At 43.9% G+C, this 19,387-nt stretch overlaps 1 protein-coding gene across 1 annotated transcript in view; it reads left to right on the top strand.

Moving 5' to 3' along the window:
* LOC115457899 (zinc finger protein 239-like) overlaps positions 1-19,387 on the top strand; it is a 65,133-nt gene that overhangs the window by 15,890 nt on the left and 29,856 nt on the right. The window contains exon 2 of the mRNA XM_030187581.1: positions 1,684-1,791. Coding sequence (XP_030043441.1) covers positions 1,722-1,791 — 70 coding nt within the window. The 5' untranslated portion in view covers positions 1,684-1,721. The remainder of the gene's footprint in view (positions 1-1,683; positions 1,792-19,387) is intronic.

The following is a 19,387-nucleotide window of genomic DNA, read 5'->3' as shown; positions in this document are numbered from 1 at the left end:
GTTCCTCTCCTTCCATCTTTCCAACCATCCAACAGTGGCTTTGAATTCAGTTAGTCCAAGACTTTCAGCTAGCTGATTAGCTTTCTCCATAAGCAGTGGACCACTGACAGGAAACTGTCTGCTCTTGACTTGAGAAAACGACCGAAGAGAAGCATCTTCTACATTCTCAGCTTTTCCCGCCCGTTTTCGTTTCCTGTGTGGATTTGTATTGTTTTGCCAGTCTTCCAGAAGCTGGTCTTTCTGCTTCAAGATACGTGAAATTTGACTGTGATTGACACCATATTCTTTAGCAATAGATGCTTGACTTTGTTTGTTTTCTAATTTTTTAAGAACTTCTATTCGTTCAGCCAGTGTTCCACCGCGATGACGACCCCAGTCTACGCCCTAACAACATTCTTTCGCTTATTCTGGCTGTGGCAGTTAGAAGCAGTAAATTTGAAATCTCGTTGGTTGTCACGCGCCAATCCGCTTCCATATTCCATTCGCGCGCTTATGCAGAGCCTTGAACCATGCATATAAGCGAATCTTGCACATATCAGTGGTGCGCTAAACCGAAGTTTGTCCCCATAGAAATTGATGGTGCCAAAAACGGGACCGAAGTACGGCATGCAGTTAAATAGAGCATGCGCTTATCCGACGTGCACTTAAATGGAGTGCACTGTGTATGTATATATATATATATATATATATATATATATATATATATATATATATATATATATATATATATATATATATATATATAATCAGCTGTTTGAGGGTTCTGTGGATGAGGGACAGAGTTCGTGGAGATGTCCCCTCATCATTCTCTAATCCTCATTAATCTTCATGAACTCTCACTGTTTTAGCCTCAACCATCTTCTTTCAGCCTACACTAAATACATAGTATATACCTTCACTCCATATACAGAGAAGAGTGAGTTTTGGCCTAGCAGTTTCTTCCTGCTTCTTTGCACTTCAGCTTAATTGGAACTGGAACTAGTCAGAGGCACCATGAGTGCTTATTTTCAAACTTTAAATCTTATGCCTATTTCAGCCTAACCATCACAGCAGTGTTTTTATGTAGAAGCCACAAGCCATTGCATACAGATACACATGCTACATCTGGCCACAAGGTGCCACTGTGGAGTTATATTTCCTATACCCAGTGGAGGGAAAACTCATTTTGAACCAAATTGGGGTGTTTTGTTGTTGTTGTTGTTGTTTTGTTTTTTAAAGCTGAGCAAGTATGTAGTGTTGAAATTACACTGGATATTTATGAATAAGAGTAAAGCTTTCATCTTTGACTCTTAGATTAATGTGTTTATTAATAACAGTACACCGTGGGAAATAGCAGACAAACGAACAGTATATTTAAATGGAGATCTGCACTGAATGCCAAACACGTGTTTATTTTGTTATCTGATATACACGATTATATTATTGCATGGTTTATGGACTGCTGAAGAAGGCAGTTGGTCACAAACATGACTCGTGTCGAGTCCTTTTTACAAGTTTGTACAATAAAGAGCTGTAAACTGCTGTGAATCTGTACCGGAACAACGGTCAGAATATAAGAACCAGATTAGATTAGACTTTTTGCTCATTTGTCTGGTATTTCCCACGGTGTACTGTTACTACCCGTATTTTGTGAGCTCCCCTTTGGTTTTCTTTTTTGTTGATTTATATTGTTTTTGATAACAGATACAGCAGTATTCCATCCTGACCTTTCATTGTGGATTATGAAGGAAGAGCCACATTTTAGTGATGAGAATGACGCTGACTCAGAACAAGTTCTCATCCATTCCACAGGTAAGCAGCCTTAGGAGGATAAGTGATGATACCTTTGATTGGACTTTCATAAACATAAGAATGATCCACAGATGATATGCATTAGCAGTTAGGTGATAGAAATCAGTAGACAGCTGGGTAATGTCTGTGCTTCTCAAGCATTCCCTTTTGTGTAGGTGAAAAATAACATATTCCTTGATGAACCATGCATGTGTCTTCTGACTATGAACTACAGACACATGTTTTTTATTTAATTTTAGAAAGAAAAAAAAATCCAGAGTTAATAACATTCAATCCTGAAATTAACCAAGAACAAATTCCAGAATTCAGAAATCTAGAATATGAAAGCAGATCATTGTTGCAGGAATTGAGGCATGAATTACCCCTATTGTTAGCAGAACCTGTGGTACTTCAGGAGTCAAACAGCACACACCAGAATGAGGGAGAAATCTTCTTTATTTGCCAGCAAACAAAGCAGGACATCAGTTCTAGCTCTCTTCTCTCTCTCTCAGCTCTCTGGATGTTATGGCTTCTGTCTGTCCTCTTCAGCTCTCTTCTCCTCTGTCTGTTCCTTCTGCTCTCTTTCAGCTCTCCTTCTGACGTAAGCTGCTTCTGCTCCCACTTAAATACAGTTCTATCTAGCCTAGCCTAGCCCCCCTTACTCTCCAATTGGTTAAGGAATAGATTGATTACCTTGCCTCAACCAATCAGCTCCATACAAATATCAGTTACATAGGTTTAATATTTCTCAAACTGACCTGTGACCTGGGGCCCCTCATGCCAGACGTTTTGGCTCCAGAACTCTTGCATTTCATTATGATTGATTTCTCATATTCCTAGTCAATTTCATACTAACTGCTTAACTGAACTCTGGTATTCATTAAAGGGTCAAAGGCCAGTCTTATTTAATGGCATAGCTTGTTATTTCTTTCAGGACCATTTCTACATTTACCTATAATTAATCAAGACTTTTCCTGACCTTTTTCACCTATCAGCTTATACATTGAACCAGCCAGAACTGCAGAATAACTTAAAACACATGTTGGCCTCTTCACTGCAGTCTAATCTTACTTAGAACGTCAGACAAAGAATGATACAGAATTTAAAAAGGTTTCCTACATATTAACTACACAGAACACACATATTCTAAAATAAGCATCCTTATAAAACATATTCTAAGTATCAAGAACTTCTAAACAGTATTTCCTTCTAAGCATTTTAAACTAATCCTAAACAAACTGCCTGCTTGCCTTGTTCATTCATAATAGTATCCCCTCAAGATTTAATGGTATACAGATGTGTGTGCATTTAGCAATCCATCACTCACAAAGGTCTTTCTGACCTTTCTGACCTTTAGCTCGACAAAGCTAGATTTCTAAGTAATCTGAACCATCTGGCATTCCTTCACTTTAGTTGCAAGGTAAAAAGTTAGAATTCAAATCACCAAGCTTTTAAACCCCAGATTTTTAAACAGACTTAACCCTTCATATGATTTCTCAGAATTAATCAATTTCTTTTGTTCAAGCTGCCTCATTCCCCCCTTTGAGACTAAAATCAGCTTATGCAGAAATAAGTCTCACAACTCAAACTCTGGAGATTATAGTGATCCTAACTAGGAATAGACTTGTGAATCACCATTACCCTACTTGTTAAGGTCCGACGGCATACTGCCGAAGCACATGAGGCCAGGAAACAAAACAAAAACCCTGCTAAAACTAAAACTATTAGGGAAATGAACAAGGGACGTATCCAGGAGGTCAATGACCACCACCAGGAGGTAAGGTCTAATCCTCCTCGGTAATCCTCCACATTAAGGCTAGCCAACTGTAGGACTTTATCCATGGCATGCCTAACTACATGCGTCCTATTTATGACAATAGTACAGCACTCTGAAGAATTTAGCACTGTGCAGAGGCCACCCTGGGCTGCAAAGAGATAATCAAGGCCCATACGGTTATACCGAGAAACTATACTTAATTCATTAATTTGATCCTGCAATGCATTGACTACCACGTTCAGCTCATGAACTAAAACATGAAGTAGGGATTGAAGTCTCCGAGTAGCCATACCTAGTTCAGTAATACCCGCTACCCCAATTGGAATCCAAGCCGTGGCAGAAAGGGCTACAAGTCTCTTTTTAGTCAGAGGATAAGTAGAATTGATATACTGGAGGGCTAATTCAATCGCCTCATCCTCTGTGGCAACGGAGGAGGGTAAGGACAAAGCCTCTCGCTTAGAGCGGTGCGGGGATGGTGGCTTGAGAAGAGGAATAACTTTAGGAAAATAATTCAAGGTTACCAATACACAAAAATCATACGTAGAGGGAAGAATCATGTGGAGGACATTATCACAGAGCCAGTAATGACCAAGGAGAGGGCGACGAAAGTTCCCAATAAATGTAGGCACAGGATGGAGATTAGGATGCCCATAATGCGAGCCCCTATCCCAGGGGGAACGAAGACGAAATGGAGACTTTGCACACCATAGGTGCCAATCCCCAATTGTGACAGGCTGCTCATTTGTTATTAACTCTTCATACCCCGGGGACTTATGAAAGTAGAAAATAAGCTTGGACACTATAGTTCTCTCAGTGGTACGCTTAGGAGCCAGATAATCACCTGGGTCATAATCTGCAGGTACGGTAGTAGGGCACATAGGAGTACCTGGAGAAACTACCCACACAGATTCCCCTTTTTCTGGGAGAACATTAGTATAGTTACAGGGAATGGGAAGAACAGTTGAGATGTTTCTTGTTAAACAAAACACTCCAGAAGCTGGATAGGGAGACGTAAAGACTGGCCTTAGAGAAGATTCAGAGGGGGAGGTAGCATTATAAAAGGACCACCAAGTATAATCCTGGCTCCAAGGGCCTGAACTCGAAAAGTAGGGAGGTATAAGAGCTGGGAGCTGCACAGGGACAGGAACAGCTGGGACATCTATAGTATAAGGAGAAAATCGGGAACACACAATACAAGGGGAAGTAATCTTTGCCTGGCTAATTAGTTCCTGGACAGAGTGTAACCAAAGGTTGGAGCGAGTTGGGGTATTAGGAAAAAGGAGGCAAGGAGTAGAAAACAACAAAAGCATCCAAACTACTAACATTTTCTTTCTTCCTAATCTAAAACAAATACAGCAACTAATTAAGCAATAATATTCCAACAGTCTGTGCTAATCACAGATTACTCTCATATAATGTTCTCAGTCTTTGAGTTCTTATACCAGTTGGGGTAGACCCTCAACTGACAAGGATCAAGCTCTCAAATTCCAAGAAAGCCAGAATCTGGGCAAGAAAGAGTCTCAGTGTGAAGCCGAAGTTCAGCAGCTCCTGCAATATGCAGTTGACCCTTCTTTTCAGCTAGTAGATTCTTTGGTTCGGGTCAGGCGCAACTTCAATGGCTCCGCTGGATCACTTTCTGCTCTCCACTGTCTAGGCTCCGTCTGATCCGTGCTGGGCTCAGTCTGGTCAGCAGACTTAATTCGAGACCAATGGACCCATGGAGTTATCCCTGCGACCTTCACAGCTGTAGGGGTAGAAAGCAAAACAGTAAAAGGTCCTTTCCATCGGGGCCCCAAAGGCTGGAGCTTCCAGTCTTTCACCCAAACTCTATCCCCTGGCAGGAAGGAATGTACCTGAGCCTGGAAGGGGACAGGGTTTATTTCTCTCACATAAGACTGAAGCTCAGAAATTATCTTGCCCAAGAGGGCTACCTGCTCCTGCACCTGGGCAGACCCTAAAATCCCTATATCTCCCTTAATTCCCTGCAAAATGGCTGGGGGCTTCCCATACACAATTTCAAAGGGAGAGAGGGCTGTTCCTTTAGTTGGGGTACATCGGAGGCGGAAGAGGGCTAGTGGCAGTGCCTGTGGCCATTTCAGTTGGGTTTCCTGACAAATCTTTGCTAGGCTATTTTTCAAGGTTCTGTTTGCTCGCTCAACCTGCCCTGAACTCTGGGGACGATAGGCACAATGCAATTTCCAGGTAATGCGCAATGCGCGGGACAGGGCCTGAAGTGTAGCTTCAACAAAGGCGGGACCATTATCTGAACCTATGGCAAGGGGCAGTCCATACCTGGGGATGACATCCCTAAGGAGGGCTCGAGCTACTTCTGTAGCTTTCTCAGTGACTGTAGGATATGCTTCCACCCACCCAGAAAAGGTACAGACCATGACCAAGAGGTATCGGAGCCTACCGCTCCTGGGCATTTCTGTGAAGTCTATAACTAGGGACTCAAAGGGTGTTAGTCCTCTAGACTGAACTCCTGGTGGAATACGGGGTCCCTGACGGGCATTATTCTGGGCACAGAGAGTACATCGGGCAGAGGCAGTGGCAACCAGACTATCCAATCCTTCCAAGACCACTACTCGATTGAGTAGTCGGGCTAGTGCTGTTTTCCCTAAGTGTGATAGGTCATGAGCTTGAGACACTACAGGCCAAGCTAGGTGGCGTGGCACCAGAACTCTGGTATCAGGGATATGTAACCAGCCATCAGGTCTCCTTACTGCACCTTCCTCTTGAGCCCATTTCTCTTCCATTTGGGTGTACATAGGCGTCCATTCTTGCAATCGAATTTGGAACAGGGGGGTCACAGTACTTGCTGGGGGTCCTCGAGCAGCTTCCTTGGCCACCCGATCAGCATGGCGATTCCCTCGGGCCACTGGAGTATCTATCCTTTGGTGTCCCCTGCAATGAATAACAGCTACCTTCTTAGGGGCCCACACAGCCTCTAGCAGCTGAAGTATTTCAGGTCCATACTTAACAGGTTGGCCTGCAGCATTTATGAGTCCCTTTTCCTTATACAAAGCTCCATGAGCATGTAGGGTTGTGAAGGCATACTTAGAATCAGTATAAATGTTGGTTACCAGTCCTGCTGCTAGCTCCAGAGCTCGTATGAGGGCCACAAGTTCTGCTTTCTGGGCTGAAGTTCCTTGGGGCAGGGCTCTTGCTTCTATCACCTTGTCCTCTGTCACCACAGCATAGCCTGCCAATCGCTTGGAGTTCTCCACGTAACTGCTTCCATCTGTGAAATAAATTACATCTGGGTCCCTCCAAGGAACATCTTTAAGATCTGGTCGACTGGAGTACACTTCATCCATGGTTTGGATACAGTCATGATCCGGTGGTCCCTCAGATGCTGGCAAAAGAGTGGCGGGATTGAATGTAGCCACTGTTTCCAGGTGTATCCGTGGATTCTCACATAAGCTAGCTTGGTACTTAACCATGCGGTTATTTGTAAACCAGTGGTTGCCCTTATACTCCATGAGGGTGAGAACTGCGTGGGGGACTTTAACAACCAGTTCTTGCCCCAAGGTCAGCTTATCAGCTTCCTGGACCAGTAAGGCTGTTGCTGCAATGGCCCTCATGCAGGCTGGCCATCCTTTAGCCACTCCATCCAGCTGTTTAGACAGGTATGCAACAGGCCTCTGCCAGGATCCCATCATCTGGGTCAGCACACCCAGAGCAACCCCCTGTCGCTCGTGGACATACAATGAGAAAGGTTTCTCCACATCAGGAAGGCCTAACGCAGGGGCTTGGAGTAGGGCTTTCTTTATGGCAATGAAGGATTGTTGAGCAGTAGGTCCCCATTCAAATGGTTCCTTTTCACCCCCCTTTGTGGCCTGGTAAAGGGGTTTCGCCATCAGTGCAAAATTTGGAATCCAAATTCTGCAGAATCCAGCTGCTCCCAGGAATTCCCTAACTTCCCTTCTGGACTTGGGTTGGGGAATTGCAGCTACCGCTTGCTTCCTACTAACATCCAGTCTCCGACTTCCCTGGGAAATGCAAAAGCCCAGATACTTCACTTCTGACTGACAGAGTTGGGCCTTTGAGCGTGAGACCTTATAGCCTGCATCCAAGAGTAGCTCCAGCAATTCTCTGGTAGCCTCAAAACACTCTTCCTGGGTCACTGCTGCAATCAGGAGGTCATCTACATACTGGAGTAAAACTCGCCTGGAAGGCTCAGATTTAAAAGTCTTAAGGTCTTGCCCTAGGGCAGTCCCAAAAATGGTGGGGGAGTTCTTGAACCCCTGTGGCAGGCGGGTCCATGTATACTGAAGCTTCCTTCCTGTTACTGGGTTTTCCCATTGAAAGGCAAAAAGCAATTGACTGGCGGGGGCCACCCGAATACAAAAGAAGGCATCTTTTAGGTCTAGTGTCGTGAAATGGGTAGCTCCAGAAGGTATCAATCCCAACAGGACATATGGATTAGGCACTACAGGGTGTAATGAGATAGTGGATTTGTTGACCACTCGTAAGTCTTGGACTGGCCGGTAGTCCTCAGTCCCTGGCTTCTGAACTGGCAATAGTGGCGTATTCCATGGAGACTGGCAAGGACGAATAATTCCATGGGATAACAAACGATTCAGGTGTGCTTGGATCCCTTCCAGAGCCTTTCGGGGAATTGGGTATTGGCGAAGATGGATTGGCCGGGCACTTGGAAGTAAGTCTACATGGACAGGAGGAATATTTCGGGCCAACCCTGGGGGATTATCTTCTGCCCATACCCCACTGACCTGAAAGCTGTCTGCCAGGGGTAGGTCAACTTGGCCCTGCGACTGATGCAGCCGCCATTCTTCTTCAAGAGGGCAGCAGAAACTCAATATACACTTAGGGCTGGATGTCGGGGGCCGAAAGGAGACTGAAGTCTGGCCATCAGAGTCAAAGGAAATTTGGGTCCTAAGCTTGGACAGCAGGTCTCGGCCTAACAAAGGGATTGGACAGTCTGGCATATAAAGGAATTCATGAGTGACTATGTGTGAGCCTAATTGGCATCTACGGGTCGTCAGAAAGGGCCTCCGGTTCTACACCCCCGTGGCTCCCACCACTCGGACAGTTTTTCCAGACACAGGCGCTAATCGTTCCGTCACAACAGAATGTTCAGCTCCTGTATCAATCATGAATGGAATTGAGCGGCTCCCTATAGTTAACTTGACCATAGGTTCCTGGGAGCCCAATTTGTAGGAACCCGGTCTGTCCTATTCGTCCCATTCTGCCATCTCGGCTATCCCGATGATGTCAGATTCAGCAGGCTCATATCTTCCCTCTCGAACTCGGCCTCGGCTTCCTCGATCTCCTGGTCCCCTTCTCAGTCCCTGGCGCCTCTGGGGGCATTCATCTTTCCAGTGCCCTCTTTCCTTACAGTAGGCACACTGGTCCCTCTCCAATCTTGGTCTGGGATTCTCCCCCCTTGGCCGGGATTGATTGAAGGAATCTCGGGGCCTGGCTGGTGGTCCGGGGTCCCACTTTGGCTTCCCATTAGCTAGAGGTCGACCTCGGTTAAGGGTGGAATTAGTAATGGCTGCCGCTAAAAGGTCGGCCTTCTTCTGCATCTTCCGGTCAGCCTCTCGGCGCACCTCCTGATCCCTATTAATGAAAACCTTGGTTGCGATCTCAATTAGCTGGGTGGTATTCATCCCTGCGAATCCCTCCTGACGCTGCAACTTCTTCCGGATATCTGGCATACTCTGGGCCAACAATGCGCTATTCACCATTCTCTGGTTTTCTAGTGCTTCAGGATCAAATGGGGTGTATGTTCTGTAGGCTTCAATTAGTCGCTCTAGAAAGGCCCCAGGGGATTCAGCTGCCCCTTGGAGAATTTCTGAGACCTTTGCCAGATTAATGGGCCTCTTTATGCCTTTCCTCATACCTTCCAGCAAGTCCCGGCAATAGCCAGACAACAGTTCATAGTGCTGCCCATCATTTGGATCCCAAGCTGGAGCTGCGCGAGGAAACCGAGCTCTAACCCATCCCTCTGGGTCCTGTGTCCCCCCGGGGACACGCTCTCGCGTGATGGCCTCAGCATTTTGCAAAATCTTCCGCCTCTCCTCAGTTGTGAAGAGGGTCAGGAGAAGTTGTTGACAATCAGTCCAGGTTGGGTTATGGGTGGCCATAATGCTAGCCACTAGGTCCACCACTGCCTGAGGCTTTTCAGTATAAGAGGGGTAATGCGTCTTCCAATTCAGGAGATCGGTGGTTGTGAAGGGTACATACTGATAGGCCTGTGCCTGTATAACCTGACCCTGATTATTAGGATCCGGTCGAGTGGTGGTTACCTGACGCAGGGGCAGAACTCTCGAGGAGGTGGGAGTAGAACCTGAGGTAGAGCTAGGAGCTACCCTCCTATCATGCTCAAAGGTGATTGCAGCAGGTCTAACCCATTCAGTGGAGGTGTGTTGAAACCCTGAGGGATGGGGAGGGGTACTCATAGACTGAGAGGTGGTCACAGGTGATTCAGTCCATTGAAAGGGATGCCGGGCCCCTGATGAGTGGGTAGGGGTATTAGAGGGAGAGGCTGGGCTGTCAGGAGTTGAGGAGTCAGGGAGTGGAGCCCAAAGCGGGTCTTCGGAGGTTAACAGGGAAGGATGTGGCAGAGGAGGGTAGAGACTGGCTGAAAAGTCCAACCTAGGATGTGGTGGGGTTCGCACAGTGGGGGAGGAACTATCCGGAGAAGCCTGTACTGGAGAAGCTTGGGCTGGGCGGCGTGGATCTCTAGGGGCGGCACGGAACCCCAACAATGGGCCATAAGGTGGTGGCTCAAGATCTGAGGGGTCATCAGAGAGTATGGGTTTCTCGGACAGGGTAGGGGCGGAAGCCACCGATTGGGTGGTAGGCTTCCTAGGGCTCTTTCCCTCTTCTAGTTTAGATTTTCTAATCTTTCTTTGAGCACGGCCTAACATGAATTTTACTGGGGATCCCATATAAGTTTTCAACCAGGAGGGAGGGTCAGTCACAAGGCTATCCCAGGAATCTATATAAGGGAGTTGTTCAGAATATTCTGGTTCTCCTACAACTATGCTGTAGACCTTCCGGATTACTTCAATATCTAAGCTGCCACTAGGGGGCCACCCCACTCCCATAGATGGCCACTCAACTTCACACAAGGTTCTTAGAGTACTTGAGCTTAAAGTCTGTCCATAGTCATTAATTAAAAATCCTTTTTTAAAATTCTTAAGCATACAATCTAGGGGGGTAGCAATTTGTCTAGACGATTTCCCTCCCATAATGCTTACAGTTACAACACACAAAGAGGGGGGGGGATTTTTGAAAGTGCAGTAAGGGGTCCGCACTCTCGAGACACTAGGTAGACAGACAGCAATCGCTTCCTTCCGTCACTGGCCAATTGAACTCGCGTTAATTGAAAACGCAGCTATAAGAAGTCCGCACTCATTAACATTCAGGCATCACACATTCATTCAGTACAGAAAATCCCACCCAACAATTTCAGATTTCTCAGATACAGATAAGCTTAAGCGTTTTCGCTTCTAATCTCCACTAGACTAGAAGGTACTAGGGCCTTCGCTGAGAGTTGATCAGACTCTCCTTCCCCCAATTTTTGAGGGGCTGGTTTACAGTTTCCTAGCTAGGATTACAATACAGAATACAGAATACATACCCGGCGAATGTTCTTCAGTCAGTTGGGTGCTGGGATTAATGCAGGATTCAGGATCCCACCGCTGCCACCAAGAATTGTTGCAGGAATTGAGGCATGAATTACCCCTATTGTTAGCAGAACCTGTGGTACTTCAGGAGTCAAACAGCACACACCAGAATGAGGGAGAAATCTTCTTTATTTGCCAGCAAACAAAGCAGGACATCAGTTCTAGCTCTCTTCTCTCTCTCTCAGCTCTCTGGATGTTATGGCTTCTGTCTGTCCTCTTCAGCTCTCTTCTCCTCTGTCTGTTCCTTCTGCTCTCTTTCAGCTCTCCTTCTGACGTAAGCTGCTTCTGCTCCCACTTAAATACAGTTCTATCTAGCCTAGCCTAGCCCCCCTTACTCTCCAATTGGTTAAGGAATAGATTGATTACCTTGCCTCAACCAATCAGCTCCATACAAATATCAGTTACATAGGTTTAATATTTCTCAAACTGACCTGTGACCTGGGGCCCCTCATGCCAGACATTTTGGCTCCAGAACTCTTGCATTTCATTATGATTGATTTCTCATATTCCTAGTCAATTTCATACTAACTGCTTAACTGAACTCTGGTATTCATTAAAGGGTCAAAGGCCAGTCTTATTTAATGGCATAGCTTGTTATTTCTTTCAGGACCATTTCTACATTTACCTATAATTAATCAAGACTTTTCCTGACCTTTTTCACCTATCAGCTTATACATTGAACCAGCCAGAACTGCAGAATAACTTAAAACACATGTTGGCCTCTTCACTGCAGTCTAATCTTACTTAGAACGTCAGACAAAGAATGATACAGAATTTAAAAAGGTTTCCTACATATTAACTACACAGAACACACATATTCTAAAATAAGCATCCTTATAAAACATATTCTAAGTATCAAGAACTTCTAAACAGTATTTCCTTCTAAGCATTTTAAACTAATCCTAAACAAACTGCCTGCTTGCCTTGTTCATTCATAATAGTATCCCCTCAAGATTTAATGGTATACAGATGTGTGTGCATTTAGCAATCCATCACTCACAAAGGTCTTTCTGACCTTTCTGACCTTTAGCTCGACAAAGCTAGATTTCTAAGTAATCTGAACCATCTGGCATTCCTTCACTTTAGTTGCAAGGTAAAAAGTTAGAATTCAAATCACCAAGCTTTTAAACCCCAGATTTTTAAACAGACTTAACCCTTCATATGATTTCTCAGAATTAATCAATTTCTTTTGTTCAAGCTGCCTCATCATGACCCTTTACTATTGCAATATTGACCTCTTGCTTTGTACCATTATCTCTTCCAGTCATACATGCTTATCTAGTATGTCCCATACTGCCCTGCTAAGCAAGAACACTACCTGCAGTAAATCACATTTCAAGGAAAGTGAGCTTTTCTAAACATTCCATGGTCACCCCACGAGATTTGATGAGGGGTTGGAGAGGGGTTTTGAAATGGACACAGAGCGCAATCCTTCGGGAATGCCAGATTAGAGTGATATATTGGGCATGTACCTCTCAGTCACGCTTGTGTCGAATGGGGTACTTAGAATTGGCTCAATGTAGACGATGTGGTGCGGCACATAATGATTTTTACCACGCCTTTTGGAAATGTTTGGCTATAACAGCTTTTTGGATTAGGATAGTCAAATTCCTAGAAAGGATTGGAGGGTGTAAGGTAAAGCAGCTTCCTAGAAAGGATTGGAGGGCGGCATGATTTATCAGAATGTATTGGCTCATAAAGCTTTCCTTGTTGGTATGAAGTGCATCCTTGTTAATTGGACTCAGGAATTGGCCCCCTCTTTTTGGCAATGGCGGATTCGCTTACATGAACTACTTATGATGGAACTCCAGGACTCTCTGCTTAAAACACAAAATAATTTCTATCTTACTTGGGTAGGATATATTAACACAATGTCTCATAAGGCAAGGAGTAATATTATCAACAAACTTGGAGCGCTGTCTAATTCTATCTTGGCAACTAATGCCAATTGACTGGGATTAAGGTTTTTCCCTCTTTGGAATTGGGACTGTGATGGTAGAGCAGACGCGGGAGGGGGGATTAGGAGAAGGGGGAGGTTATGGGGGGGGGAAGTAGTACTTGGATGTATCTCAGACCGTGTCTTTTTCTGATAAAGACACCTGCCGGAAGGGGGAGGGAGGGCTATCAGAGCACAGGTCCTCTGATTCTCTCGGTGGGGGTGTTTGACTCAGCATTCTCACCTGTCTTTAGTTCGATGCCTTTGTTTACTTGTTATAAAGTGGATATATGAAAGTTGTTGTAGTTCTGGGGGTTAATGTGTTTGAATTTATGCTGTCATACCGATGGGGTGGAAGAGGCTGGTTTCTATAACAGGGGAAGGGAGGGGGGAGGTATTCATAAAGGTGAAAAACGATTGATGACTGGCTGTAATGTATTTATACTTTCTATATGTTTTCTTCATTGGACCTAATGTTGGGTCATGGATGTGTTATACCGCTTTGTCATCAATAAAAATGTTGAAATCTTAAAACAAATTGGAGAAAATATTTCTTCACTCAAAGTGTAATTAAACTCTGGAATTCGTTACCAGAGAATGTGGTAAAAGCAGTTAGCTTAGCAGGTTTTAAAAAAGGTTTGGATGGCTTCCAAAAAGAAACGTCCATAAGCCATTATTAAGATGGACGGGAAAAATCCACTGCTTATTTCTAGGATACTACCAGAATTCCTTGGCCAGACTCTGCTCGCTTCTCAAATAGTCAAAACCAATGTGAAATAGCAGAGGGTATTCAGCGGGCTAGCTTAATATATGAATTAACTACATGAGATAGAGTCTCATATAACTGACACAGCTATTTTCATTTCACTCTACGGTGAATCTTTACTTGGGTGTATATTTCAATTATTGACTCTTCCCCCACCTACCTATATCATATCTCTTTCAGGTTTCTCATTGACATGCGCATGTCAATGAGAAACCTGAAAGAGATATGATATAGGTAGGTGGGGGAAGAGTCATGATTGAAATATACACACGAGCAAAGATTCACAGTAGAGTGAAATGAAAATAGCCGTGTCAGTTATATGAGACTCTACCTCACGTAGTTAATTAATCTATTAAGCTCTCCCGCTGAATACCCTCTGCTATTTCACATTAGTTTTGACTATTTCTAGGATAAGCAGCATAAAATGTATTGTACTGTTTTGGGATCTTGCCAGGTACTTGTCACCTGGATTGGCCACTATTGGAAACAGGATGCTGGGCTTGATGGACTTTTGGTCTGTCCCAGTATGGGACTTATGTATTTATATGTACTTATGCTCCAACATTTGGGCCACCTGTGGATCAGTATCAGGGTTAGGTTAAAATCTCCCCCAATAAGCAAAGTCAAACATCTATCAAAAGAATACCCTGACCCACATTAGGCATCCTTCATAATCCCTCTGCTCCTGTTTTATTCCCATCCTCGGGGCCTTATCAAACAGCATATGCACCCCTCTCCTTTTTTTCTTTACCTTATATTGGAGGCCCATATTAGACTAGGAAATCTTGCGTCCGCAACAAGTTTTTCATGCACCACTTCTAAGAGAGGTTTCCTGCACAAGACAAATGGCCCCTTGTAATCTCCTCCTCCCCTAACATTATAAGAAAGGACCTTTTAAGTGAGATCGTTCCATAGGAATAGATTCCAGTTCCCCCAATCCAAGTCCTACTCCATCTGCCTCACCCCAATCACCTTCTCCCCTCCCCACCAGCTTCCTCAGCCCTTAGTGGGAATATCCCCAACTCCCACTCCACCATTCAAGAAAGTGAGCCCCCCCGCAAGCCCAAACTGCCATCCATCTCACCACCCCAGCCCCTCACCTCTCACCATTCAATACTTTTGTCACCTTCCATTCAATCAAACTCCCATTCACACCACACACCTCAACAACCCTCCCCCAGAACCAAATAGTATTACAAATACAACTCCCACTTGGAGAAAATCCAGTGCTATTTCTAGGATAAGCAGCATAAAATGTATTGTACTGTTTTGGGATCTTTCCAGATCAGTTTGCCAATAATGTCCCACTAGGTTGTGGGAGAAATACCTGTACAGATTTCTATGCTATATGAGCCCCACTCAATATTGCCCAGTTTTATTGCAAACACTGCAATTTTCTCTTTAGATGTGGAGTAGTGGAAACCATTATAGCAAACAAAGAGAGGGGATGATCTGCAACTAAGCGCAGCAGTAGAAAGAGAAGCAGACCAGCAGTCTCAAGAGATGAGCAATTTATTAAAACAATCACCCGATGTAGCCACTTTTTGCCTGATTTTAAGTTGGCAGAATAAGCTACATTGATTCCCACCCTCGGTTTTCAATTTGGTGCAGTTTTAAAAGATTGATTTTTTTTGATACATCACAGAGATTTTAATATTTTATTGACATTATAACACTAAATTCACTTTGAGACCCTTACATTGCCGGTTTTAGCACATTCAAATCATTATTTAAGGTTTTTATTGTGCTGGTTAGTATTAAGCAGCATAATGTGAAAGCTGACCTTCCACCTTAGAGAGAGAAAATAAAATCAACTGTACCAACAAGGTGGCAGATTCTTTGTGTTTGCCAGTGTGGTGGGAATGCTTTTGCTCTGGGAAGAGAAGTGCTGTATTGCTTTTGGATTTGCTCGATTAGGGGAAGGTTTGATTTTAATCCCCAATAGTTTTTACCCCTAATGCACCGTTTCCGGTGACCGGAATTGCACACAATATTTGAGGTGTGGTCGCATCATGGAGTGATACAACGGCATTATTACGTCCTCATTTTTGTTTTCCATTTCTTTCCTAATAATACCTAACATTCTACTACTACTTAACATTTCTAAAGCGCTACTAGGGTTACGCAGCGCTGTACAATTTAACAAAGAGGGACGGTCCCTGCTCAAAGAGTTTACAATCTAAGAGACAAGTGAACGGTCAGTCTGATAGGGGCGGTCAAATTGGGGCAGTCTGGATTTACTGAAAGGTAAGAGTTAGGTGCCAAACGCAGCATTGAAGAGGTGGGTTTTAGGCAAAGAAGATGGGCAGGGAGGGGGCTTTCTTAGCCGCTGCCGCACACAGAGCAGAGGGTTTCAATTTATCATCAATGATGACACCTAGATCCCTTTCCTGGTCGGTGACTCCTAATGTGGAACCTTGCATTGCGTAGCTATAGTTCGGGTTCCTCTTTACCATATGCATCACTTTGCACTTGCTTACATTAAATGTCACCTGCCATTTGGACGCCCAGTTTCCCAGTCTCGTAAGGTCCTCTTGTAATTTTTTTACAATCCTCTTGCGATTTAAGAACTTTGAATAACTTTGTCATCAGCAAATTTAATTACCTTACTAGTTACTCCAATCCCTAGATCATTTATAAATATGTTAAAAAGCAGCGGTCCTAGCACAGACCCCTGGGGAACTCCACTATCTACCCTTCTCCATTGAGAATACTGACCATTTAACCCAACTCTCTGTTTTCTATCTTTTAACCAGTTTTTAATCCACAGTAGAGCACTACCTCCTATCTCATGACTCTCCAATTTCCTCTGGAGTCTTTTATGAGGTACTTTGTCAAATGCCTATTGAAAATCCCCATACACAATATCAAACAGCTCACCTTCACCCCTTCAAAGAAATGTAATAAATTGGTGAGGTAAGATTTCTCTTCACTAAATCAATGTTGGCTTTTCATTAATCCATGCTTTTGAATATGCTCTGTAATTGTTATTTATAATAGTCTCTATCATTTTGCCCGGCACCAGTGTCAGGCTCACTGGTCTATAATTTCCTGGATCATCTTTGGAACCTTTTTAAAAATCAGCATTCCCTCCAATCTTCCTGTACTATGCTTGATTTTAAAGATAAATTACAATACTCTTGCTAACAATAGTTCTGCAAGTTCATTTTTAAATTCTATCAGTACTCTGGGATGAATACCATCTGGTCCAGGCAATTTGCTACTCTTCAGTTTGTCAAATTGTGCCAGTACATCTTCCAGTTTATAGAGATTTCATTCAGTTTCTCTGACTTGTCAGCTCTGAATACCATTTTTGGCACTGGTATCTCTCCCAAATCTTCCTCAGTGAAGCAAAGAATTCATTAAATCTTTCTGCGGCTTTGTCTTCTCTGAGTGCCCCATTTTACCCCTTGGTCATCAGCGGTCCAGCTAATTCTTCTGGCTTGTTGCTTTTAATATACCTAAAAAAAAATAGTTACTATATGTTTTTGCTTCCAACGCAATCTTTTTTTCCAAAGTCCCTCTTTGCCTTTGACTTGCCATCTTTGCATTTGCCTTGCCATTCCTTATGCTATTTTCAGTTAGATCCTTCTTCCATTTTCTGAAGGATTTTCTTTTAGCTCTAATATCTTCCTTCATCTTACTTTTTAACCATACCAGCTGTCGTTGGATCATCTTTCCTCCTTTTTTTAATACATGGAATATATTTGGTCTGGGTTTCCAGGATGGTATGTTTGAACAGCATTCACGCCTGATGTAAATTTTTGACCTTCGCAGCTGCTCTTCTAAATTTTGTTTTTTTTTGTTTTTATCATGTCTCCATTTTGAAAGTTAAATGCAAACGTGTTGGATTTCCTGTGTGTACTTACTCCAAAGCAGATATCATATATTGATTGCCATTATTAAGCGGCCCTAGCACCGTTACCTCCTGCAGCAGATCATGCATTCCACTAAGGACTAGGTCTAGAATTTTTTCTCCTCTTGTTGGCTCCTGTACCAGCTGCTCGTCAAGGAATTTTACCTCACTAGCATGCCCTGATGTTACATTTACCCAGTCAATATTGAGGTAATTGAAATCGCCCATTATTATTGTGTTCCCCAGTTTGTTAGCCTCCCTAATTTCTGATAACATTTCTACATCTGTCCATGCTGACCAGGTGGTCGGTAGTACACTGATATCACTATCCTTTTCCCCTTTACAAATGGAATTTCAATCCATAGAGATTCCAAGATGTGTTTTGCTTCCTGCAGAATTTTCAGTCTGTTTGATTCAAGGCCCTTCACCAATTCGATCCACCCTATCACTGCGATATAATTTGTACCCTGGTATGATAGTGTCCCACTGGTTATCCTCCTTCCACCAGGTCTCAGAGATGCCTGTCATGACTCTCGGGGCTTGATAATAAGAAGCCCCAATATCATGGAGCATAACCCTGGCACAGCAATCACCTGAAGTCTCTATTATTTTGTAAAGTCTCTTTTATTGAATAAATCACAGATAATTTACTCACAGATAGATGTTCAGGATACAGAGACTTCTTAATCTGGAGGCTGTGGGAGGTGGAGATCTGAAGAGAGGTAGTTGTATTGTAGGGGGAGGGGAAAGTAGTTGAACAGGTAGAAATAGTCCAAAGCTGGGTGACTGCAATGTGCAATATCTCATTTGGAAGAAGATATTTACAGGGTAAAAAATCCAGGTTCGTTACAGGGAGTGTGAGGGCTTAGACGTTACAGGGATTTTCAGCAGGACAGAGCTGTCTGGAGCGAGATGGTGTTATTAACTCCATGTCCCTGGCTGTAATGGAGGAAGAAGCCCCTCGTGGCTGAAAGGACAAGGAAGTGGTGGGGCTTCACACAGGGAGGAGCAGATAGAGACCAATGGGGACAGAGCCTGCTATCGGATGGCAAGGGGTAGTCCTAGAGATAGGAGGGAAAGGTCATACCTGGCTGACCTCTGTGGACAGAATAGTAAGACTGAGCAGGAAGACAAAAGAGCCAAGCTTGGCAGAGAGAGAGGGGGAGAGAGAAGGTCTGAGCAGCCTCACAACCAGTGATAGCAGTTCTTACACAGCCAAACAAGTGTGGTTGCACTGCCTGTGAACTACATTACCCACAGTGCATTGCTCATGTATTTTTCCAGTGGGGAAACTGCAACAATGATAGTCCTTGGGACTGAGAATAACAGTAAAGGCATTACACACATTTTAGGATCACGTTATAAACTAGTGCGAGGCTGTCGGAGGACAGAACACTCCCCGCCTGGTATCGGTAGATACCACTATCCTTATTATCACACTTTATCAAATTAATCGCATGCAAGGTCCATTATTGACATTCAGGCTGTCCATCGGCTGTCACGATCCCAGACTTCAAACAAACAGTCGCGAACTCTGGAACAATGTGAGTTCTTGACCTATTGTCGTCGAACGACAGCAGGAGGCAAACCTCCCAAGCAGGACTGGACTGACAAGCTTGGTTTG

Source organism: Microcaecilia unicolor, chromosome 14 (genome assembly GCF_901765095.1).
Source record: "Microcaecilia unicolor chromosome 14, aMicUni1.1, whole genome shotgun sequence".
NCBI lineage: Eukaryota > Metazoa > Chordata > Amphibia > Gymnophiona > Siphonopidae > Microcaecilia > Microcaecilia unicolor.
Note: the sequence above shows the minus strand (reverse complement) of the source record. Positions and strands in the feature narration are given on the sequence as shown.